The sequence below is a fragment of the Sparassis crispa genome (genome assembly GCF_003851025.1).
Source record: "Sparassis crispa DNA, contig_000004F, whole genome shotgun sequence".
In the NCBI taxonomy this organism is placed as follows: Eukaryota; Fungi; Basidiomycota; class Agaricomycetes; order Polyporales; family Sparassidaceae; genus Sparassis; species Sparassis crispa.
The window spans coordinates 1,837,743-1,860,695 of NW_020939751.1; the positions used below are offsets into that span (position 1 = coordinate 1,837,743).

Here is a 22,953-nt window from a genome sequence, read left to right on the forward strand (position 1 = left end):
CCCACACCACTGAAGAACACAAAAGAATGACAGATTAATCAAATATAGAACATCGTCTCCTTCAAGACACTGTGGACTCCGTTCTGCCAATCGCTCCTCGCCTTCCGCATCGCATCCTCTTCGGCTGTGCCGCTGCTAGCTGTCGTACCGCTGGGAGAGATTCCTTGCAACAACGAATGTATGTAGCAGCGACCCCGCTCACATGCCAGATCTGCGTAGTATGCCGGGGACACGAGACTGACCGCCTTAGTTGCACGCGCGAACATGAAGCTGACATCGTTCGTCAGACCTTGCAATTGATCTGCACTGAACCCGATCTCGTCGTGCACCACGTAGTAGTGAGTCGGCTTTGTAGTACCTTGCAGGCCTGTTACACGAGGAAGTCAGACCAACAGGCATGTCTATGCATACGAATAAATCTTGCATACCTCCATGAGCTTGAAGGAAAAAATCAAACTCATACACCGCCGTAATACCACGGTCAACAACGGTGCCCGGCTTGGGGTTTCCATCAGCCGCAGCGTTCTGAGCATCCGTTGGGAAGAAACGGGTGTGGTGCCGTTTGCCGCAGATTACAATTGTCAACTTAGGGGTGTACTGCTTCTTAGGAGTGCTGAACTTTGTGAACGCCTTCTTGATCTCCGGCATCTCCTCGTCGACGACGATAGAGAATTGTCCCTACAGCCGTTCACCAGTGAGCAGTCTGTCTCCATTGAGAGCCACATTGTAGCGACGTACCTCTGAAACGCCGTCACGGTACACAACGATTCGCTCTGGCAGAACGTTTCGGTTACTGTTCTGAAACGCTTCGATCCTTTCTATCATCATGCCTGCCAAATCGGTGATCATCTGTGGTATATGAACTTGAGCCCATGAAAACTGTCTATGCGACCAAAGGCTCTTACCTCTTTCTTCGACTCTTGGATGCGCATACTTGCGGGAAATTGGCCGAAGTTGTTCTCGGTGCTCGCAACCACAGCCGCAATTGAGGGTGTACCCTTGACGGTCCCGAATCCAGGATGTGTGACATCCATCCCAACGAGCATGGTGGGCGCCTGCCTGAGCCAGACCATGTTGGAGTTGCGCTGGTCCAGCGCATGATTCACGCCTCCCATCTTCATGTTAACCTTCAGAGCTACGTTAGCGAAGTATTGGGGTTGTCCCCGATCCTTCCGAATCTTGGCCGCATGAACGCACACCGTCGCAACGCCCAAGTACACGTCGCAGAGATGCTTCAGCCCGGCATAGACGCTCCTATCTCCATTGGACAAAACGACGAGAATCAACTTGGGCTTCGACTTCAGAGCACGCAATGTGTCCCGTATGGCACCAACGGCACGTCCGCGGACAGGGTCTGAACTATCTTTCTGGGGGAGATTCACGGCAGTATACATATGGGGCGGCACAGCTTCAACTCGCATGCCCGACTTGGTGCACATTGCCGCGAACCCAGCGACGGTCCTATGCAACTCCGGATCGTTGGGACCGTTGAACTGGTCTCCGCCGTTACCATCTCGAACGAGGAGAACAGCCCACTTGTCTAGCACAGCACCTGACGCGAACTTGACATCGCGGAGATTCCAGCTAGCACGATCGTCGATCCTGGGCGTTCCCTCGCCGTAGCGTATGGTAGGAGAGGGGAGGATGCGACCCGGTACCACTGCCATCTCCCTGCCTACGCTGATCCCGAAGGCAGCGAGGGGATCCGGGCCAGCTGCGAAGCCAAGTTCGGTCAGCCCGCGGCCAGTGATGTCCCTGGCATTGACGTTTGGAGGCTGGCACGCGATCCTAATCATTGCAGCCGTGTGGTCATCTGAGAGCCGTCCTCGGAAGGTCTGCTTCTCGAGTATCACGCAGCACTCAGAGGGTAACAGGTTGGACTTCTGTCCGCCAACGTCCACGAGGGGGAGATTGGGGAAGCGCAAAGATATTCTGTACTCTGTGCAAGTAGAATATCAGTATTCGACTATTGACCCAAAGAACGTACACACGAACTTTTCTGGAAGTACTGCGCTACTGTCACTTCGCCAAATCCTTCAGCATTGAAACGATGCTGATTCGCATTGACAGTTGCTAACTTTTTGACAGTCTTTGTGTACCCCAGATGAGTCGTTTTCACCCTGACACCTCTGACAAAAGCACTCGCTCGAGCACCAAAACTAGCCGCTTCGAACTCCTGCATGCGCTCGGCCAAGTTCCCGGGCACGTAGAAGGCAGTCGTGCAAACGTTGACATTGACCATCAACTGCTTGTGAGCTGGACGAACGGAGGAATAGAAGCCTCGGTATGCCTCTAAGGCACCCCCAAGTGGAAAGGGAGGAAATTGCTGGGAGAAATGGAAGAATTTGTTCCTTCCGACCATAACGCCTCCACCCGTGGAACGGTTGGGGTGGGCAGCTAGAACGAGATTCAACGCAGAAATGACGGGCATGATATCATACTGCCGATACTGCTTGTCACCATTGAGGTAGCTTTTGGGAACAAAGGTTAAGGTGAGAGATAGTCATAATCATATAAATCAACGAAGGACAGGGAGGATGCCGAACTCTGAGGGCCCAACACGGCTAGGACACCCAGTTTCGAGACAGATTGGACCATCAGATCTCCGAATCTCTCCCTATGGATAATGAAAGGTACAGCCATATCGAGGACGTACCTGACAAGACTTTGAGTCTCGATGTCTTGTATATACTTGAACGTGAGAGTATACTCCTTGGATGGTCTGTTTTGCTGCTCATCTTCGTCCTCGTCAGTGAACAGAATCTTCATCGTCAGTGGCTGCGGTAGCTTGGCGATAGAGATCAGTTTGCTGCTGAAATCATGCGCAACTCGGCCTTGCATGCCCGCCTGGATCCAATCGGGAAGCTGTTCTGCAAGTTGGAAGATCCTCCTCTTGACTCGGCGGATTGTGACGCCGGGGGCGATCGACACATCGTATTCGAACAAAGGCCCTTTCGGGACTTTGACGGGAAAGAAGTTCGTGCGTAGCTTGATTGGAATACCAAGCGTACCGAAGCCTGGACGAGTGGGCAAGTCCGTGTCCTGGAGCCTCAACGTGCGGAAAGACGCAATCAACTGCTCCTGAGAGTTGTCTGTAAGGCGTGCATCCACGACTGCGGGAGCGTTTGGGGTAGGGTTGAAGACTCTATGGAACAGTGATCAGCTGCTACGCACAACGGAGAGGTGTGGCGCCTCACCCTGCGGGAGGCCCTCCGAAGCCACCTCGTGCGCCGCGACCACGGTCCCCTCCTCTGAAAAACTCACGATCGCCGCCTCTGAAACCGCCACGGTCCTGGTACCCGCCACGATCTCCACCGCCTCTATAACCGCCTCCGCCACCGCGCCCACGATCTCCTGGTGCGCCACGTCCTCTGTCTCCCGGACTTCCGCGGCCAGTGGGGCTGCCGCGCCCAGCGCCGCCTGCACCCCTTCCTCGGCCTCGTTCAACGCCTCTGCCACGGTCCATGAGTGTTATGTGAGGTTGGTCTGGGGCGTGTGATGTGTAGATGAGGAGAACAATGCGGAAGCAATCCGAGTCTTTATATCCCAACCTGTTATCCCGAACCAAACTCCGACGTTGTGTAAGCGCCCATACTCGACGCTAGCCCGTGACGTTGCGAACCTTGCATGAAGACAAAGGCAGGAATTTTTCAGTACGTGCACGTAGAGGCATAATATCATGCCAAGAAATAGGCTCTTCGATCAAAGGAGATACAACTCACGATTGAGAATGGTTGCTCGTGGCAACCACGATTTACAGCTTGAACGTGTCGAGAACGGTGTGCCTCGCGATTGTTCGTGGCACCACCCGTCGCAATTATAACCGAATCCAGGTGTGCTATGCACGAGATGTAATACTATCTGGTATCACCTGTGTCGTGCTTGTATCAGCAATTAGCAGGCAAAGTGCATCCTTAAATTACCTTCTACAGAGTCTCAGCATGGATCTCTCTCGCTCCAGAAAAATTCGAGTGATGCTCGTACGTCTCTCCACAACTCGGTAGGCGTGTTATGACAGATTTGCTGGCTCGGAGGAGAACAGGCTCGCCGATTATTTGGAGTGTGGGCACTTATTCAAACCCCGAATCACTCCGAAGTCCGCGAATGGAAATCAAGATAACCGGTACACCCCTCGAGACCCACCTCACTCGACGGTCAGGCGATTGATGTTTGAGGGAGGGTTTGTTTTGGTTCTCTGCGATTTAATATCTCTGCAGATAATGAAAGATGTCGGAGAGTCTGCATGCGATTTCGACGCTCCCCGAGAATGATTGTCGGACAGACAGAGTTAACACGAAAGCGCGGATAACATACAGTAGGCTACAAGTTGATAGGGATAAAAACCCAGGGAGGTACAACGATCAATGTGCAATATTAGACTGGCTGTTAATTTAAGAACGATCCAGCGTCCCAACTAGACAGGCGATGCAAGAAACGAAAGCTCAGTACTCCACAACATCAGACAAAGAGGCGTACTCAGAGACCGTTTGGTCGTCATTGTCATAGTACTCCTGCACCACCTCCCGCATCGCGAACCGCATGATAGGCGTGATCGGCACCAACTTGGGGCCCACGACGTCCTCGTCCTCCTGGGCACCGTTTGCACCCGCCATCCTGTCCTGTACTCGCATGATCTCCTCGTCAGTCATGGGCACCATCTCATCCTCATACTCCATCATCTCCTCCGGGTCATTGACCATCGTCCCGCTGCTGCCCGCCCCGAAGTTCATCGGCATGCTCTCCCTCTCGCGCACGCTCCCCCTCACGCGCATGCTCTCCCGAATTCGCATGCTGAGGGTCCGCGGATCGATCCTCTCCTTAGTGATCGGATCTGTCCACCTCAGATCCAGGATCCGCCCGCGAACCATCCCGTCGACCGCACGCACTCCGATCTCGCGGCAGAGTCGGAAGTATGGAATTGGCCGCGCCTCAGGCTGTGCCATCAAGTTCATGACCTTCAACAGCTGCAGGAACGTGAAATCCCCCTGGAATTCGTCTGCAGACATACTGTTTCTGTTGGGAGGGGGAATTGCTGACGGCGCAATGTGAGGATTGGCGGTGAGCGGAGAATAGATATGAAAACCTGGAGTCGACGGTGGTGGCGATAGTTGATGGATTGCTTGAGTCGATCCTCTGTTGCTATGGATCGGAGTGGCACCGGGTCTGCCATCTGCCTTCGATGGCTGAGGTGCTTGAGATGAGTGGATGATGTGAAGGTTGAGCAAGGCATGCGCCTGAAGAAAATGCGAACTTTGCTTGACTAAACGACGGAGGGAGAACCACGGTCAGTCCACTTTTCACCAGGACAGGAAAGATTGACGTACCTTCTAGTTTTCCACTCACGTTGACTTTGCATGAACGTCAGAAAGAAATAAAAGCAGACTAATAAAGACTCGCCGTAGTCAGTGATGTAGTCCTGCCAATGTGCGAGCTTGCCACCAAACGCGTCGTACAATCTCTCGAAGTCTAAGCCGCCGCGCAACTGCTCGGGAACGGAGGGCAAGATGCGCTCGCGGAAAAAACGCCTCACATCCGCTTTGGGATAATCGCCTATTGTCATGATCTGCACGCCGATTGTGTTCAGCAATCAGCTCAGCTAACGCATAAATAGGACAAACCTTGCAATGCTGCATGACATTGAGCTGCCGCAGCCATGTCTGATAGAATGGATCACTTGTGGCGTGTATGACGTGACACAGGCGATCTTGCTTAGTGAGAACAAGCATGGCGTCCAAGAGGCACTTCATGGCGTCAACAGAACGGATCAGTGCAGGACTGAAGCGCATAGTACAGACACGGTCAGGGTTTGCACGACGAAGATGACAGACACCTCACAGTTTGTGTGCCTCGTCGATGAATACCACCGGAATCTTCTTCATAGGTGGAATCCTCTCCTTGCCTTTGCCCTTCTCTTCGGCTGCGTCCTCGCCCCTTCCATCTCCGTTCATTGGCCTAACGCTCTGGATTTCTGGTTTCTTCTGCTCCTCCCGCTTGCGCCGACCGAAGAAACGTCTCCACGAAGACCGTGCCTTCTTAGACTGGCCTTGCGTCGAGGCTTTGTCAGCTCCTTCCGAGTCGACATACGACTTCCGCGAGGGGGACGACATGTCCGGTTGAAAATTCCAATAACGCAGAAGGGAGCTCTACACAGTAACTAAATGTTAATGGACATCAAGAAACTACTGAAGTAGGGGGCATACCTGGAAGAGTTCCATCAACCTGGCGACATCGCTTGTCTTGATGTCACCAAGGCCACTATGTCCAGCAGACTCCCCGTTCGGAGAGGCATTAGCCACGCGTCGTTCCACGTTCAGCCGATCATGCTATGGACAGCCATTGAGCACATTGCTTGCCGGACGAGGAAAGCACAACACGAGCACTGCATGAAGCGGTACACATGCTCCCCCACTCGTATACATTGTGCCACAGCACACAACGTGGAATAGGGGACACCCTGTGCTGTGGCAGAGCGCATGCGCGACAGCCAAGAGTGAAACACGAGGCGAGATCGTAAAATGAACGCACCTTGAAACCCCACGCTTCCTTTTCAAATTCTTCATATCCTGGCATGTCGGGATCTTGCGCAATGCTGTTAAAAAATCCCTCCATCTGCTGACTGCGGGCGCAAGAACATCAGTAAGCGCTCAGAAATCTACGCGAGGCGCGTGTACCTGAAGCTCATGTAAAGACTCGACAAGTCAGCAAAACCAGCAATGCGGAGGTCAAAGTGAAGGACATGGTAAGTCGGCCGGGTCAGTACTTGGCGGAGCAAAGCTGTCTGAGGAAATCAAATATGAGAATAGCCGATCGTGAAGTCGTACTAAGTAAAGAATGCACCTTCCCGACGCTACTCGCACCAAACAAGATGGTGAAGCTCGGTTCACCCTCGAGTGCCCTCTCTATGGCCTTCAACTCAGCAGGTCTGTCGAAGAATCCAGGTAAGCCAGAAAACGTGTGTGTCGGAGTGAGCTGTGCTCTCTCGCGCGCCTCGGCGAGCTCCCTTTTCGTCTCTTCGAGCATTCTTTTGGAATCTGTGAGGGATCGCAATGTCTCCGAGGGCTGTCACGGATGCGTCAGCTTCTACCTGTCCTCCAATTTATAGAAGAACGCACATTAGCGAGCACTCCGATGATCTCTCCGATGCCAAAAAAGTTTCGCTTGTTGACGTCCGCTTGAAGGGGCATTCCGCGCCTGCGAGGGATGTTGGAGCGAAAGAGCCAGTGGAGTTGTATTCGCGTAGCAGGAACCGCTGTATGCAAACTCTGCCTGCGCGAGCCGGAGTGGTAATATGAACGCGGACGCGACCGAGGCGTGGGGGCCTGCATGTGGAAGATAGTGCCAGTCCTGGCGTCGATGAAGACGGGAGTGGGAGTGCTGCTCGTGCGTGCTGGATGATCACCTGAATTGTCACTATTACTGCGATTCACACCGATAGAGCTTGTCAACAAATGAGGGTAAGGATTGAAACTTGGAAGATATGGTGGGTTTGCTGTCAAGAGATGAGATACTGGAGGAAGATAGCTCGGAGAGGAAGAGGCTCTGTTACCAGCAGGCGGAAGGAACTTGCGATATGCACGCGGCCATCGCCTTGTGGAAGGCATCGTATTTTTCCACTGAAATTAGTGTTGATTACGATTATGAATACTAGATACTCCACGCTGTAGCCTCGAGTACTGAAAATGAAGGCGAGTCCACCTGGATCCTGGACGCGATACACGAGGTTGATGGCCACGAACCCGACCACTCGGGAAAAGCCACCGTGACAGTAAGTAAATACGCGAATGATGCAGTTCTCAGGTGTAATGTTTATGAGACATGGTTTCAACGGCGGTGTACCCGGGGAAGGAGAGATGCCCGCAGTCAATAGGGTAAGGTCACGGTGCAGTGTCTATTCTTCGAAAGCGTAAGCGCCGCCCCAATATGGCAGGAAGGTATCTGCCGGTGACTTGGCGGCGGGTGTTATTGAAGTCGCATTCCTGGAGGTTCACAGTGACCATCACTGTTGTCTTTCAATGACATCGCAAGCAGTGAAAGAGGTTCTCCTTGTGGGATTTGGCGCGGTGGGCGCGGTCTGTAAGTACCGAGGCTTGCTTCGGGCTGCAAGTTGCAGCAGGCTACTACTCACCGCTATCTCGCCTAGATTCACTCATCCTGAAACGGAGCGGCCGAGCCCGCGTAACAGTCATTGCGAGAAGCAACTATGACACCGTCAATGGTCTGTGCAATCAACGCGGGTTAGGCCTGTCTGTATTGATCTATCGGGGAACCTCCCGAGAAAGCACAGGGCGTGGAATTTCAAAGTGGCAAATACGGCGATATCAAGGGGTGGAAGCCGGATCGCCGTGAGTCTTCTCAGAAAACACAGAGTGCAATCGCTTACTCTATTTTTGTTCCCAGTGTTTCAATCTGTCGCAGAAGCGTTGGATCGTCCATACTCATATGTTGTCGTCACAACAAAGGCTATTCCAGAACTTGTCAGGACACCGACACTCCTTGCACCATTCCTGTCTCCACCTTACTCGGACACATATCCTCAGCCGACGTACGTCCTCATGCAGAACGGACTCAATGTGGAAGTGGACTTGTATCGGGTCCTCAAGAAGCTCAAGCGGACGGAGGAGCCCAGAATCATCAGCACGGCTGTCTGGATTGGATCGCGTATGATAGGCAGCAATGTCATAGAACACAACGATTTTGTCTGTTCTGCTCTTATACTGACCCCTTCATACATCACTGAACAAGTTTAACAGGACCGCGTTTCGCTGGGTGTCTATCGTCCCTCGACAACCAACTCGACAAATACCCCCGAAGAATCCGTTGTACTGTCAGAGTTCTCCGACATCCTCACAGCAGGCGGAAGTGAGACGACCATCGTTCCTGAGATTCAGCGCGTCAAGTTTGGCAAGAACTTTTGGAACGCCATCTTCGGCATATCGAGCGCACTCGTACAGTACCCGCTCCCCGCCATTTTCCGTCCGCCTCACCTCGACCCAGATGCCTCACAAGATGGTCATCTACTCGAGCACACGCCTCCCCTTGACGTACCTGAGACCCCCTCCATGGCAGCGACAGCCTCCGTACCAAGCGCGTCGCCAGCCATAGGTGCATACACCATACCGTTCTTGTACGATGCATTAACCGAGATGTACAACCTTGGGGTGGTACTATTCCCGCCCTCTGAGGGAAGTCCTGGACTGAACCCGGACATTGCCATTAAGACACTCATGAACACGTCCAAGCTTCACGTGCGGCCAGACAGCGTGCACAGACCAAGCACACTTGTTGACGTGGAACTAGGGCGCCCGATGGAGATCGAGGTCATCCTTGGCGAGGTAGTGAGGATGGGCCGCGAGAAAGGCGTAGACATGCCTGTAAGTCTCTCGGTGTGTTCTCTTTAAGTTCATACTCATGGTAAAATTTTAGCGACTCGAGACACTCTATGCCCTACTGCTTATCGCCCAAAACCAGTTGTTGCGCCAGCACCACGAAAAGAAGGCGTCGCTTTGAAGCATTTATTTGGATTAGAACTGCTAGAAACCAAGAATTTCCTTGACTATTGTCTCTGTCGATAGATGCCAGACTGTTTCATTCGAGGCCACCGAACCGTACGTCTGCATTAGCCTCAAGCCAGGACATCCATTTCTGGAGGAAGGGACCCCCATGCTGAACAGTGGAAGAATCGCCCACCACACACTAGAAGCACAGCATTTTAGTTCTACAACCCCTTGGAGATAGTCGTTGGTCAATTTACCAGATGGCGTTTCGCCCGCGTCATAGCCACTGTAACTGCGCATGAGCATATGTTCTGTACCATTCAGACAAGTCCCATACCGTTCAGTCGCCGCTTGTCTTTCAAGAAGCCAACCTCTCGCTGAATACGACCAAGTTATGTTTTATATAGCAAGGCATCGCGGTGGCATGACTGACCTTCTCATTACTGCGAACGAGACTAATCACGACTGCATCCTTTTCACGACCCTGCATACCATCCACAGTCCCGATTTCCATACCAAGGCCATAGACAGGACGAAGCAAAGACGTCAGAAGGGACACCTGGGCTTGGTACCTGATATACTGGGAATATAGCGAGTGCAAGTTAAGGAGCGACAGATAACTCACGGAGTGATGATCGCGATCTGAGAGGGCGAAACACCGACGCCAGCCTACACACGGACAAATCAGCGAGAGTTCATCTAAGGAATACGAGACACACCAATTGATCTACCCATTGCTTAACAACGGATGCCTCGTTTTCATTGCAACGACTGCCCTCGTCTCCGTCACCTTCCACCCGCTCGTAGTACTCGCAACCTGCAGTGTCAAAGAACATCACCGGAGTGCACAGCATCTCTTTTTCATCTTCTTCTGTATCCGCCTTCGTGTTGGGGAGGTCACGCAGGAGATGCCCAGACACGGACGAATGCGATTTGAGCTTCGAATGATACATGACTTTCGATGGGAAAGCGGCGATCTGGGCGTGCATGCTATAAGAATGTCAGGGATCAGAAGGGTGCTTGGTGGAGCATTGCATACCGATATTGGACGTTCAGCATCCGCTTGATACCTGGCCCGTACATTTTCTCCAGTCTGTCGAATAACGTAGTCTCCAACGTTCGAGGTGGACGGAGACCAGAACGTTTTGATCTTGCTTCCTTCTTTGAATTGGTTTTGGGTGGAGGTGCAGGCTTTACCTTAACAGCCGCATCTTTTGAAGCATCAGCATCGACTTCGTCCTCCGCGGAGGCGCTCTCGCTGGAGTTCGAGTCTGGAGAATCCGAAGACTCGCCCTCCTGCTCTTCCGGGTTGACTGGGTTATTGGATGGTTTCGCCTGAACATCTGAGGCTTTTGAGTCTGCAGAAGGCATTGAGGGCTTAATTGTCGCTTTGACTTTCTGTGGCGCTTTCTGCGCCTTTCCCTCACCAGATACGTTCTTCTTTTTCTTCTTTTCGATGGACAATATTGTAGGAGGTAATTGCATAGGATCGCCTGCCAATATGAGCTTCTTCCCTTTGAATATTGGGATCCAGCACACCTAGAAAGCAGTGAGACCGGTCTCTGACACACAGACAATGCAACAAACACACAGCCTCAAGCGCTTGGGTAGCTTCGTCAATAATCACAACATCAAACTCATGGTTTCGTAATTGCCTTCCGCCAGAGGAGTGACAAGTGGCCAATACAATCTGGTAAAGTCGGTTATCACTGACAACGGATTTAGATAGATCGGTGAAAATTACATGGGATTCGGCGAGAACGCTCTCTACGACCCCGCCTTCTCGTTGACGATATCTGCAGCATATTCAGCTATCACTATTCCCGCCGAGGAAGACATAAGGTGTTGCCCACTCTTTCCTTAAGGCCTTCACCTCTTCCCACATCTTCCTCCGTTCCGCCCCTCTTGGTGCCTTCCCTTTCGCGCCCTTGCCTTTGCCAGATAGGATACCAAGCGCAGCTTCTAGTTCATTCTTGACATCCTTGGCTAACGCGGCCTGAGGAGAGTATGTTAACAGCCCATGAGACATGATACGATCAGTAAAGGGGACTTGCTTGGTCACTCCGACTACCTTTCACTTCCAAAGTGGATTCAATCACACCCTCGTGGGCCATAACACGAGCGGGATGGCCTACACGAGTGACCTTGAGCTTCTCTCCACTCTCTGGAGCGGGTAACTCTAGCAATCTCTCTAGTATGTTGTCCACAGACATGTTTGAGGCACCGCAGATGAGGAGTCTCAATGTCTTCGAGTTATAGGAAGAGACAGTAGTCAACTGTCTTATAACCTCGATCAAGGTATGAGTCTTTCCCGTCCCTGCGTGCATTTGGTGGGAAACGAAAGAGATCAAATAAGATGACGAAACTAACCAGGAGGTCCATGTATACATGCAACTTCGGGTGACTCCAAAGCAAATTTGACCGCATCCTTTTGGCTCGGATTCAGAGATTCGTCGAAAATTTTGATGTCTTTGATGGGAACTTTCTCGGAAGGCTGTGACATTCCCATAAGGACGCGTATTAGAGGTGTCATCTTCGGCTGGAATCTGTCCTTCGCCTGCTCTTCATGACATTAAGAGAAGCCGATCATCACGAGAACGCGGGACGTACGTTGACGTCAGAGGTTGGCAGCACAAGTCTCTCTAGCTGATCCAAAGCATTCTCCATTCTGCACGTGGAAGATGAATATATGAATATTTCAGGATGACACAGGAGTTACCTGTCATATGTGGCACTGTTCGCAAGTTTGAGCAAGCGGGAGCGTTCAGGGAGGTCAAGGTCATCTCCGCCTGATTCCGCGTCGATTGCGATGACTACGCGGGTGTCTGAAACCTACATATTGTTTGAAGCCATAGCGGTGGGTAGTAAAGTTCGCCAACCTTGTATACCACGCCTTCCACGCCTTTCCCTCGTTGAGTCTCTGAACTTCCGGACTTCTTGCCTTTAGCGGTCTTTTTATTCGCAGAACTGGTAGATATGTTCTCCTCTATCCGGGCAAGGTCGCCTGGCCTGATATGATCCTCTAGCAGACTCCCATTAAGGCGCGTAAAACACGTACCTGAACGTATGAGGTGGGAAAAGTGGCGTCGAATGATATGCTGTCGGTCGTTCCAACTCTACTAAACTGCACTTTGAGGCTCAAATCAAAGTCTGGTCAATATCTTAGGTACATAGTCATCGCACGTCTTTCCTCCCAAGCCGATGTTCATGCTCGCGATCCCAAGTCCTCCCAAGGCAAGACCCTTCTGCTCTAGTAGCTTCGGACCACAATTTGACAGGAGAAGTGATGTCCTCTCTATCTCCGCATCGCGCTCCTTCGCAAGTAGAAGGCGGTGACGAGAGATGAAAGTATGCAGTTGGTCATCGGTAGACATGACAGTTGAATGTCGTCGAGCGCGACTCGGAGTTTGGTGGCTGCATTCCCTTTTGCGGGGCCTCTACTCAACGCCCGGCATTTGCCGGTGGTATGGCGTCACAGCAGGACGAAGCACTCGCTTTGACAGCAGAAACAATATGCCGATCAAACAAGCGAGCCTGAGATTGGAAACGATAGCGATGAAAAGTAAACTCCCACCGTAATTTCCCGTAAGAATTCGCCATGCTTGCTTCACTATGTACCGCCGCTGTGACCTTCAAGGAAGGAAAGCCATTCATCCGTCTGAAGTTCGACTATATAATAATGTGCCATAGACATTATATATTAGAAATAAATTTAACTCTTTTATGGCAACAAGAGAAAATCAACCGTGATCATACTCAACCTTGAAGACTGTTTCTTAGATTCGATCTCTTCCCTGTCTCACTGTATCTCGGCAATATCCTCCCAGTATTTTCGGCGGCCTTTGCTACTGCCGTAAAACCAGGCTATGAAGTCAGGTTCCAAGGTCGGAGGAGAGAACATCATTATTTGGACCCGCGACGCCGCCGCCGCCGCCACCAAGCCCACAGTCTCAACACTACCGAGATTTATTTCAGCGGAATACAACGATGGGCGGCCCCGAACGCGACACCACTTCCTCGTAGAGCAACATCAGTCTATTGTTATCGACCTTCGTGGTTTCTCCGTTACTGGAACTGTATTTGAACTGGCTTTTCACCGGGGCGATTCCGTGTAGTCTACAGTACTTGTTGACGGTGAGTGTACCTAGTCGTCGACTCGACGTCGTATTCCAGAGCAATCTGTGTTCGGCGTCTAATGACTCTAATGACGAACGCGTGACGCGTGACGACCGACGTCCCAAAGCAGACTCTCGGCCTAGTATGACGATGATGTCAACCCTCACAGATCTAGAGGTCTCCTCCTATATAAATGCCACGTTCATGTTGGCAACCTCCCTCTCTTTCACCGTGAACTGCGGCCTACGCATTTTCCGGATTGACTAACTTAAATTTCTCGCAATTAGTCCCCTCTGCTTTCCGCTCAAGCAACCGCTACTCCAACCAAAACGTACTACTACGATGCCTTTTCTTGGAATCGGAGGTTCATCTGACTCCAAATCGGTCGACCCCGAAGTGCGCAAGGCCGAGAAGATCTTGGCGAACGAGGCGCGCCACGAGCAGCGCAACCTCGAACACGCCGTTAAGGACGTGAGCAAGGTAGAGAAGTCGCACGAGAAGGGCTTCAAGGTGCGCGCGTAGGCTGCAGCGCTCACGAGGTGCTGACGTCCAAGAGCAGTCGGCAGACAAGGCGCAGCATGCACTGGAAAAAGCAGCAAACGAGGAGCACGCCACCGCGATGGAGCTCAACAAGGCAGAGCACAAACACGATACTGCCGTCGCTGATCATAGGAACGCCGTGAAGGAACTCGAGGTGCGCCATTTCTTGGCAGTCCCCCGCCGTCCTCGCTCACAGAGCCGCGGTGTCAGCTCAGCAAGCAGAATGAGGAGCGCCTCCAGGAGTATGTGCTGCAACGCAGAAGCACTATGGAGGAGCTTCAGAACAAAAAGGGTGCCAACGATGTCAGTTGTATACCTTGACGTCCTCATTCGATCTACTGATGGTGGGGTTCTATTTGCAGCGAACGCGCGAAGGGAAGCTCTCCCAGCTTCACGCTTCCAGCACCAGAAGCATCGATGAAGGGCCTTCCGGGGCGCCCACTGGCCCGGACGCGGTCTCTGCGACGGGAGATGGTCCGTCTGGAATACAGGGACCCACCGTTTGAGCTTGGATTTCCCTTCGTGTCCGATAATTTTAGCGCAATGGATTGTATTGAGTGGAAATGCGCGCACTCCTGTACCTGTATACAATGAACTCAACGTGCACTTCTCAAGATTAAACCTCAAGTCCCTGCCAGCCGAGGATTTCTTGAACATGCTATTGAATGCAGTCTTCATAACTCGTGCTATTTCCGCTGCAAATTTAGTCCTGTATGTGAAGTTCCTGCTTTAGTTTCGTGGAGGTGCATGACAACATCTCACCGGCAAACGCCGGGCGTTGAGTAGAGTGCTGGCTGCATGAGGAAATACAGGGTTGCAACTTGCTGGCTCCTCCAAGAAGACAGACTCAGCGACTGGGACCCGAAATTTCTAAGTATTCATCACAGTACCTTGCTATTTTGCTAGTTAATCTTGGGTCAACTTCTTGATAGGGGGTTAGTCAAACATACTCAAAGATGCGCCTCGGCACGACTTCTCGGTCCTTCCGCTGATATCGATGGTCAATTTCCATCATCATGTCAATGGTCATCTCTAATCTCACTGCTCGGAGAAGCAGCGTGGTCCAATAATCATCTCATCTGTTCTCATACACGTAAATCTAGGTGACTCGCGATGTGGCAGCGATGAAGCCCCAGTCTGCTGGAATACTTCGTACTGAGCGACGTACCTGATTCTGTCTCTTACAGGACATGGCCTGTTTTTCTTCTCTTTCTGACTTACAGGTGAGTCCGGTAACTCGGCGTGGCGATAGATTTTGCATGAATGGCTCAGACTGAGATCGCGAAGTCAGGTCGACCCCGCCGTTAGTGTGGATTGTCTGGAAGCCTCAAGTGGTCGCAGTGTCTAGTGCGCATTGCTAATTGACCGAATTCTTTGAGTCCCAGTGAGTCTTCGCCGGATATGTTAACGGGATGTTATCGCGTTCTTCAATCCGAGTGTCTAACTGATATGTTGCAGGTGATCTCGCGGCCTTGGCGCCACTTGTCTCGCAAAATATGTAGGAACAATGAGAAAGGGCACGAGGAACAAAGCGACTTCCAAACGCGGTCGATATCCAGGCGGCTGCTGCGGAGTGTCCTGCAAGTTCACGTGAGTTACGCTTTGTGCTGAGCGCCTAGGCAGTCCAACGTTCAACTTGCTCCCTTCCAACGCTTGCAAACTTGAATTTTCGAGCCATACGCGCTCTACTCCTAGCAAATCGAAAGAGGATAGCTCTACCCAAATTCTCCCAGTGAGTATATCTAAAATTGTTCGTCTTCGAGAGGTCAAAACTGACGAAGACGGCCTACGGTGGCGAGAAGACCATTGTTCGTGCAAGTTTGGGGTTACACAACTTGGGCAAACCCAAATCAAATCTCCGACATTTCAACCATTATAAATTACGATGTCATCTTCCGATGTATCCGACTCTGGCTGCAGCTTCTGGAGTGCCTGCTCTGCAGACTCCAGTGGCTCGAGCATGTTGTCAGCCACACCTCTCATTGCTAAGTCTTACAGGCAGATTGCTAACAAGACTCACCGCAGGGAGGCCGACGAGAACAACCAACAAGCCTGGGCGTCGGAATATCGTGGCAAGATAAATGAATACCATGGCACTATCGACTCGTTCATCAACGTTCTCGTACCTGCGAGCGAAGCAGTGTGCCCTCCGATGGACTGCTCTAGGCAATTCGACGAGGTTCTTGAAGACTGCCACGAGCCGTTGATGTATAACCCCCTAGTAGGTTGCCCTCTTGTAGCCTATGTTAACGATGGTCTGACTGTGTGGCCTGTAGGTCAATGGGTTCCTCGCTCTCACCAAGGATTTCCCAATGGCAAAGTCACTTAGGTTCCATGACAACAGCACCCACCTGATCCCGTTCCCGTACATGTCGTGGGACCTTCATCATCACCGCACGAAACCCGACCTGATCACCTCCTACCCGGGAACGACCACCTCCCTGAAGGACCCTCGTTGGCAAGATGTTGTGCTGGCGATCGAAGTCAAGCCTAAAAGAGACGATGATCCCATTGGCGCGTGGCCCAAGGATCGAGACAACACGATGAGGCAGCTTGTCAAGAATGGGCGGAATCTCCTGGTGGGCCACAGTGGCCTGTTTGCGTTCGTGTTCGGAATATTCGGCCACGAGGCACGCATCTTTCGGTTCGACCACTCGTCGTGTATTGTCTCACCTAGGTTCAACTACGTCGAGCGGCCTGAGCTCTTCCGGCAATTCTTCTGGAATTTCGTCAATCCTCACTGCGGCACGAGGATTTCTGGCGACGACCCGACAGTAGATACTAGGACCACAAGGTCACACCTCCGATGGGTGAAGGACGTACTGGAGCCAGAGGATGTTCAAGGCTCCGATACCGGCATGCACCGGTGGATTTCCGCAGACGCCGTGACCAAGGAAGGTGTGACGGTGAAGATGAATTTACTAACGGTCAAGCTGCTCTTTATCAATCCTTGTCTGTTCTCCCGCTCGACGACGGTATGGTCAGCGATCGATAAGGATGATATCAATGGCAAGCAGTACGTTATCAAGGACTCGTGGCGGCAGGGACTCCGAGAGTCAGAAATGACATACTATTCCCATATAATGAAGACGTTGCGGGATCGAAACGAGGAACCGTTCGGACTGGCTGTATTAAAGGCAGGAGCGGACCTCGGTGACCTGGAAGATAAGGAACGAATGAAGCTAGATGATCAAATCCGCGAACCCCTCGTGCCCGGGAATGCGCCGTCTGATCTTCCCGATCCGTCGAGCACGCCCTTCATCCATCTCGATGGGTGCGGATGATGCGGACCCTTTGTCCTCCCCTTTGTCATCGCCGCCTCGAACGCAAACATCGATGGCCGCTCCCGAACCAGACGAGCAGAATCCGTTTAACCCAGTTGTATCTCCACCTCCTCCCGCTTTCTTTGACTGCGCGAATCAGGAAGGGCACCGAACCCTGTCGGCATTTGTCCGAAATCCGAAGTATGCGGAGAAGAACGATCGCAGGCATATACGATTGATTCAGGAGACGCTAGGCATACCTTTGTCAAATTTCCGTCGGACGAAGCGGATGGTCAAAGCATTGTGCGATGCGATCAAAGGTAGGCATCGTTCTCTAGCAAAAGGAGGCAGGGCTGATTAAGTTGATGTGCATTCACGATATAGGTCACCGACAGGCATACAGCACTGGCGTGTTACATCGTGACGTAAGCGAAGGGAACGTCTATATGATTGATGACATGTCGTATAAGGGATTCATCGGCGACTTCGACTATAGCAGTTTCCTGCCAGGTGTCCGTGACGGACATGATGACCCCACTAGACCCGATGCCGATCCGAATGACTCTCTGAAGGAACGAACGGTGGGTCCTACTGTTTGTATTGGAGAACGATCTTATACTCAACGCTGTTGCCAGGGAACGTACGCTTTCATGGCCGTTGAGCTACTGGAGGAGAGGCGTGTCATTCATGATGCACATCATGACTTGGAGTCCTTCTATTGGCTCCTCATCTGGCTAGTCCTCCGGCACACTTCGCACGACGATCCGAAAGGCGCGAAAAGATGTTCGCTGCTGTTTTTCCACGATGATGACGTCCTCTGTGGAGAGGTGAAGCGTGCGTGGCTGGGAAAAAGGAAGCACGTCGCTGTTCCCGGAAATGCACCTTTGACGTGGCTGGTGGACCAGCTCACGAAGTTGTGCAACATCAGTCAGGCAACGTCCGTGCCGCTCACTTACGAGGCTGTATTGGAGAAGTTCGAGACGGTCCTGAAGATGGACGGCTGGCCAGAAGCGGATTGTGCGATTCCGTTCAAGCCCTACGTGGAGACCGAAAAGGTTGGCCATGCCGACCCCGCGAATGCAGCAATCGCTGCGGCGAATCAGACGGGCGCAAGCACGAAAGCACGAAGTCGGAAAGCCTCTATCGACATTCAGGCCACGGCGTTGAACAAGAGCTCGAAACGAAAGTACGAGCCAGAGCCGCAAGTGGTTCAACACGGCGGTGCTGAACTTCGGAGATCCAAGCGTGCGAGATCCGAGCGTGTCATGTCGCTCCGGTCCGCGCGCGCGCAAGGCCACTCATGATCGGGGTTCAACGCAATTGAGTACGTTGAGTGTTTGTGCAATTATAATTATTCTCATCCATGTTTGTTTTATCTTTCTGCGACTGTGAGCTCGTTGAAATGTACTGTCTCTTCTTATCTCTGGGTCTGTGTCGTCTTCCTGTGCGTCATTGTTGTACTCTACTGCATCCTGTAAGGCTGTACGAGGTTTAATCTGCTCACTTTCTTCGTCATCGACTGTAATCGCATCATTGACTACCAGTGCATAGCCTGAGTTTCTTTTTGTCCGTCACGACACCGACAACCGCAGGCCTGTACATTCTCGTGTTGTCCTGGATCAAGATACAGGCAAGATTGCGCCGCCTCACGGTCAGATAGATTTGTCACTCACGTTGGGACATTCTGTCGTAACTACCTAGGTAAATTCTCTGCCGATGGCAGTGCGGCAGTCGCGCAAGGAATTGCGAAGGGGACGCGCCAGTCCGCTCAATCCGAAGTTAAGGCTCTTTACTGTACACAATTCTATGGTCTGCGATTTACCTACGCTAGTTACGCCGTCATACAAACCATCGCCAGCCTCTTTCTCTGCGCACTATGAGGACAGCAACTTCCTCTAGTCTGCCTGAGGCGGCCCCGGGATAACATGGTGAGCTGCATGTTTCCCGTCTGCGAGACATAGCAGTCTTCCACAAAACTGGCGGGAGCAAGATGATCAAATCCGCGAACCCCGGAATCTGTCGAGCACGCTGCTTGGCACGCTTCGCGGGCTAATCAGAAAACGTGCTCTTCGTCACCGCGTCGGACACAAACAATATCAAACATTGATGGCACCAGACGAGCAAAATCATCTGTTTACTGTAAACCAGTTGTATCTCCACCTCCTCCCGCTTTCTTTGACTGCACCAGGATGCGCACCGAACCCTGTTGCCATTTGTGCGTGATGCCAAGTATGCGATTGATTACGGAGACGCTAGGCATACCTTTGTCAGATTTCCGTCGGACGAAACGGATGGTCGAGGCGTTGTGCGATGCGATCAAAGGTAGGCATTGTTCTCTACCTCAGGGATACAAGGTTGACTAAATTGATCGATGCGGATTCATAGGTCACCAACAGGCGTACAGCACCGGCATGTTACATGGTGGTGTAAGTGAAGGAAATGTCTATATGATTGATGGGAAGCCGTACAAAGGATTCATCAGCGACTTCGACTGCAGTAGTTTCATGCCGGGCGTCCTGGGCGCCTACGATGTCTCGACGAGACCCGATGCGGATGAGAACAATGGTTTGAAAGAACGAACGGTGAGTTCCATCGTATTTTTTGGTATGATCTCTAGCTCAATGCTGCTGCCAGGGAACGTTCGCTTTCATGGCCATCGAGCCGATCAAGAAAAGGGTTGTCATTCACGGCGCACATCATGACTTGGAATCCTTTTACTGGCTCCTCATCTGGCTAGTCCTCCGACACACTGCACACGACAGTCCAAAAGGCGCGAGACAGTGTTCACTGTTGTTCTTTCATGACGACGACTGGGTTTGTGCCTCCCAAAAGGCAGGGTGGCTGGGTGACCCCACGTGTCTTGGCGTTCCAGGAAATGCACCTTTGACATGGCTTCTGGGGGAGCTCACCAAATTGTGCTACCGTGGTCAGTCGACGTTGGAGAGACCGGCTGTGTTGCTCACATACGATGCTGTGTTGGAGAAGTTCGAGACTGCTCTGAGTATGGATGGCTGGCCAGAGGACGATCATGCGATTCCGTTCAAGCGCTACGTGGAGACTGAAGAGGTTGGCCATGCCGACCCCGCGAATGCAGCAATCGCTGCGGCGATTGCTGCGGCGAATCAGGCGGGCGAAAGCACGAAAGCACGAAGTCGGAAGGCCTCTATCAAAATTCAGGCCACGGCATTGAACAAGAGCTCGAAACGAAAGTACGAGCCAGAGCCGCAAGAGGTTGAACAGGGGGTTGAACAGGGCGGTGCTGAACTTCGGAGGTCCAAGCGTGCGAGATCCAAGCGTGTCATGTCGCGGTCCGCGCGCGCGCAAGGCCACTCATGATCGGGGTTCAACGCAATTGAGTACGTTGAGTGTTTGTGCAATTATAATTATTCTCATCCATGTTTGTTTTATCTTTCTGCGACTGTGAGCTCGTTGAAATGTACTGTCTCTTCTTATCTCTGGGTCTGTGTCGTCTTCCTGTGCGTCATTGTTGTACTCTACTGCATCCTGTAAGGCTGTACGAGGTTTAATCTGCTCACTTTCTTCGTCATCGACTGTAATCGCATCATTGACTACCAGTGCATAGCCTGAGTTTCTTTTTGTCCGTCACGACACCGACAACCGCAGGCCTGTACATTCTCGTGTTGTCCTGGATCAAGATACAGGCAAGATTGCGCCGCCTCACGGTCAGATAGATTTGTCACTCACGTTGGGACATTCTGTCGTAACTACCTAGGTAAATTCTCTGCCGATGGCAGTGCGGCAGTCGCGCAAGGAATTGCGAAGGGGACGCGCCAGTCCGCTCAATCCGAAGTTAAGGCTCTTTACTGTACACAATTCTATGGTCTGCGATTTACCTACGCTAGTTACGCCGTCATACAAACCATCGCCAGCCTCTTTCTCTGCGCACTATGAGGACAGCAACTTCCTCTAGTCTGCCTGAGGCGGCCCCAGGGATAACATGCTGAACTGCATGCTTGCCGTCTGCGAGACATAGCAGTCTTTCACGAACCTGGCGACGTCCTAACAAGCGAGCGGAACGTCATCATCAGTGCAATGCCCCTTGCTATTGCCTGCAACGCACCTGCAACAAGTCTGTGCAGATACCTCTGTCGACCGGGCCCGCCCGGCGTCCGTCCAGTTCAATGAGCCTAGCGAACTCATTGGTCACAACACCCTCGATGCGCGGTGGGTCCGGCGCCTTCACGAAGCATGTGAAGTGCAGGTTGGTGTTGAGATCGGTTGGCACTGCGCTCTGTCCGGTGGTCGCAGCCTGCGAATGGATCTTTGCGAACAGTGGCGTGGTCTCGAGGGTCTTGGCTCGCTCTTCGGGTGTCTTGGCTGATGTGCCCGAAAGATGGATGTAAACTGCGGTGTTCTGAGGGGTGGGTCTGGTAGACATACTTTGGCATTCTTCAATGAACTCTGCTAGAGGACTTTCAGGAGCGAGGGTCACGTCCGACTAAAGCGAAAAACTGAGGGAATGACACAGGTGGAAAACTGGGACTAACGTTCGCTACTGCATGGATGATGCCCATGGTCCCGCACGCGTTACTGATCTGCGCAGCATTATCAGACTAGGCACCATACACGGATGCCAGCGCTCACGGTCTGCTTCATCCAAAATATGGTTGGATCGACTGGGTGCTGGCCATGAGCTACGATGCGGGCGTCTTCGAGCTTGCGCTGTTCTTCGTACCCATCCGTTATAGGAAACAGCAGGACGACGGCTTTTACAGGCTGGGACACCAGTGCAAGGAGCTGAAAAGCGTCCACGGTCGGCGTCAAGTGTTTGAGCAGATTCACAATCAAGGTGTAGATGTACGCACGTCCGGGTCGAGTCCATAGACATCTTCGAATTGGGCCTGAGAGGCGACTAATCCCGCTTGGTTTGCCCACTTCGAGTAGCATATGGATCGACGTCGCTGGGCTATTCATATCAATTTCGACTCACCCGGTTGAGAACCTTTCGATATCGATAGGAGGGCGATCATTTGCATCGATGCTTCAGAACGTGCGAGCTAGCAGGGACGACGCTTACGCACCTCCGGGTTGCTCTCGAGCGGAATCCAGGGACCTGTAGTTTCAGCGAACATATTACTTCTGCTTGAAGTGAACTCTTAGTTTGTTTGACAACGTAATGATGCAGAGGTGCGTGTCGATCACAGAATAGGCAAGCTTGCAACTTGGCTTGGTACTTACGCGCCAAGGCCACTGGCAGATGTCGATGAAGTCCCAACCGGCTTATCCAATTATGGCAGGTCAAGTAGTTGGCCCTAACCTACCTTCAGCGTGCTACTAGCTTTAGCTGGTCTTGCAAGTTGCAGTCTGGTTGATAGTACTTCTGTGGTGACGGTAGATCTTATTCTTGTACAATACAACATGCATGCCCTAAAAATATCACCTCTCCTGTAGTCACTTCAGGTGCTTCACCCTCCTCCAACATTTACGTCGTTCAGGTAAAGATACCTGAGGAGTATCCTCGACCGCACACAAAGTTCTTGAGAAAGCCTTCGACCGCGCACACAGAGTCCTTGAGAAGG

General features: G+C 52.0%; 7 protein-coding genes across 7 annotated transcripts; 3 read left to right on the forward strand and 4 right to left on the reverse strand.

Moving 5' to 3' along the window:
• Positions 1 to 38: 38 nt before the first annotated feature.
• SCP_0506430 (hypothetical protein) lies at positions 39 to 3,466 on the reverse strand (the record flags this gene model as incomplete). Its single annotated transcript, XM_027758700.1, has 7 exons — positions 39 to 367; positions 429 to 678; positions 739 to 849; positions 906 to 1,939; positions 1,996 to 2,471; positions 2,657 to 3,145; positions 3,198 to 3,466. 7 exons carry the CDS (start codon positions 3,464 to 3,466, stop codon positions 39 to 41), a joined length of 2,958 nt encoding a protein of 985 aa, XP_027614501.1.
• A 976-nt stretch (positions 3,467 to 4,442) lies between these two features.
• On the reverse strand, positions 4,443 to 7,601 carry SCP_0506440 (hypothetical protein; the record flags this gene model as incomplete). The annotated part of the gene is made up of 11 exons (XM_027758701.1): positions 4,443 to 5,260; positions 5,325 to 5,348; positions 5,398 to 5,563; positions 5,619 to 5,775; positions 5,836 to 6,143; positions 6,201 to 6,323; positions 6,526 to 6,616; positions 6,672 to 6,778; positions 6,838 to 7,059; positions 7,113 to 7,489; positions 7,547 to 7,601. 11 exons carry the CDS (start codon positions 7,599 to 7,601, stop codon positions 4,443 to 4,445), a joined length of 2,448 nt encoding a protein of 815 aa, XP_027614502.1.
• Positions 7,602 to 8,012: 411 nt separating this feature from the next.
• Positions 8,013 to 9,507, forward strand: SCP_0506450 (hypothetical protein; the record flags this gene model as incomplete). The annotated part of the gene is made up of 6 exons (XM_027758702.1): positions 8,013 to 8,073; positions 8,141 to 8,215; positions 8,280 to 8,342; positions 8,398 to 8,696; positions 8,751 to 9,371; positions 9,424 to 9,507. The coding sequence occupies 6 exons, from the start codon at positions 8,013 to 8,015 to the stop codon at positions 9,505 to 9,507; spliced, it is 1,203 nt and encodes a 400-aa protein (XP_027614503.1).
• A 78-nt stretch (positions 9,508 to 9,585) lies between these two features.
• On the reverse strand, positions 9,586 to 12,868 carry SCP_0506460 (DNA polymerase alpha-associated DNA helicase A; the record flags this gene model as incomplete). The annotated part of the gene is made up of 17 exons (XM_027758703.1): positions 9,586 to 9,693; positions 9,752 to 9,780; positions 9,832 to 9,871; positions 9,928 to 10,066; positions 10,120 to 10,163; positions 10,214 to 10,484; positions 10,534 to 11,033; positions 11,086 to 11,184; positions 11,239 to 11,290; positions 11,348 to 11,490; positions 11,549 to 11,811; positions 11,865 to 12,051; positions 12,105 to 12,162; positions 12,214 to 12,326; positions 12,374 to 12,503; positions 12,553 to 12,618; positions 12,678 to 12,868. The coding sequence occupies 17 exons, from the start codon at positions 12,866 to 12,868 to the stop codon at positions 9,586 to 9,588; spliced, it is 2,433 nt and encodes an 810-aa protein (XP_027614504.1).
• A 1,084-nt stretch (positions 12,869 to 13,952) lies between these two features.
• On the forward strand, positions 13,953 to 14,656 carry SCP_0506470 (hypothetical protein; the record flags this gene model as incomplete). The annotated part of the gene is made up of 4 exons (XM_027758704.1): positions 13,953 to 14,120; positions 14,170 to 14,304; positions 14,361 to 14,453; positions 14,513 to 14,656. The coding sequence occupies 4 exons, from the start codon at positions 13,953 to 13,955 to the stop codon at positions 14,654 to 14,656; spliced, it is 540 nt and encodes a 179-aa protein (XP_027614505.1).
• A 1,454-nt stretch (positions 14,657 to 16,110) lies between these two features.
• SCP_0506480 (predicted protein) lies at positions 16,111 to 20,749 on the forward strand (the record flags this gene model as incomplete). The annotated part of the gene is made up of 8 exons (XM_027758705.1): positions 16,111 to 16,371; positions 16,427 to 17,424; positions 17,844 to 17,994; positions 18,049 to 18,689; positions 19,378 to 19,628; positions 19,685 to 19,735; positions 19,799 to 19,995; positions 20,048 to 20,749. 8 exons carry the CDS (start codon positions 16,111 to 16,113, stop codon positions 20,747 to 20,749), a joined length of 3,252 nt encoding a protein of 1,083 aa, XP_027614506.1.
• A 591-nt stretch (positions 20,750 to 21,340) lies between these two features.
• Positions 21,341 to 22,506, reverse strand: SCP_0506490 (Ubiquitin carboxyl-terminal hydrolase YUH1; the record flags this gene model as incomplete). Its single annotated transcript, XM_027758706.1, has 8 exons — positions 21,341 to 21,433; positions 21,495 to 21,751; positions 21,815 to 21,872; positions 21,922 to 21,969; positions 22,019 to 22,171; positions 22,240 to 22,308; positions 22,365 to 22,376; positions 22,456 to 22,506. 8 exons carry the CDS (start codon positions 22,504 to 22,506, stop codon positions 21,341 to 21,343), a joined length of 741 nt encoding a protein of 246 aa, XP_027614507.1.
• Between the last annotated feature and the right edge of the window lie 447 nt (positions 22,507 to 22,953).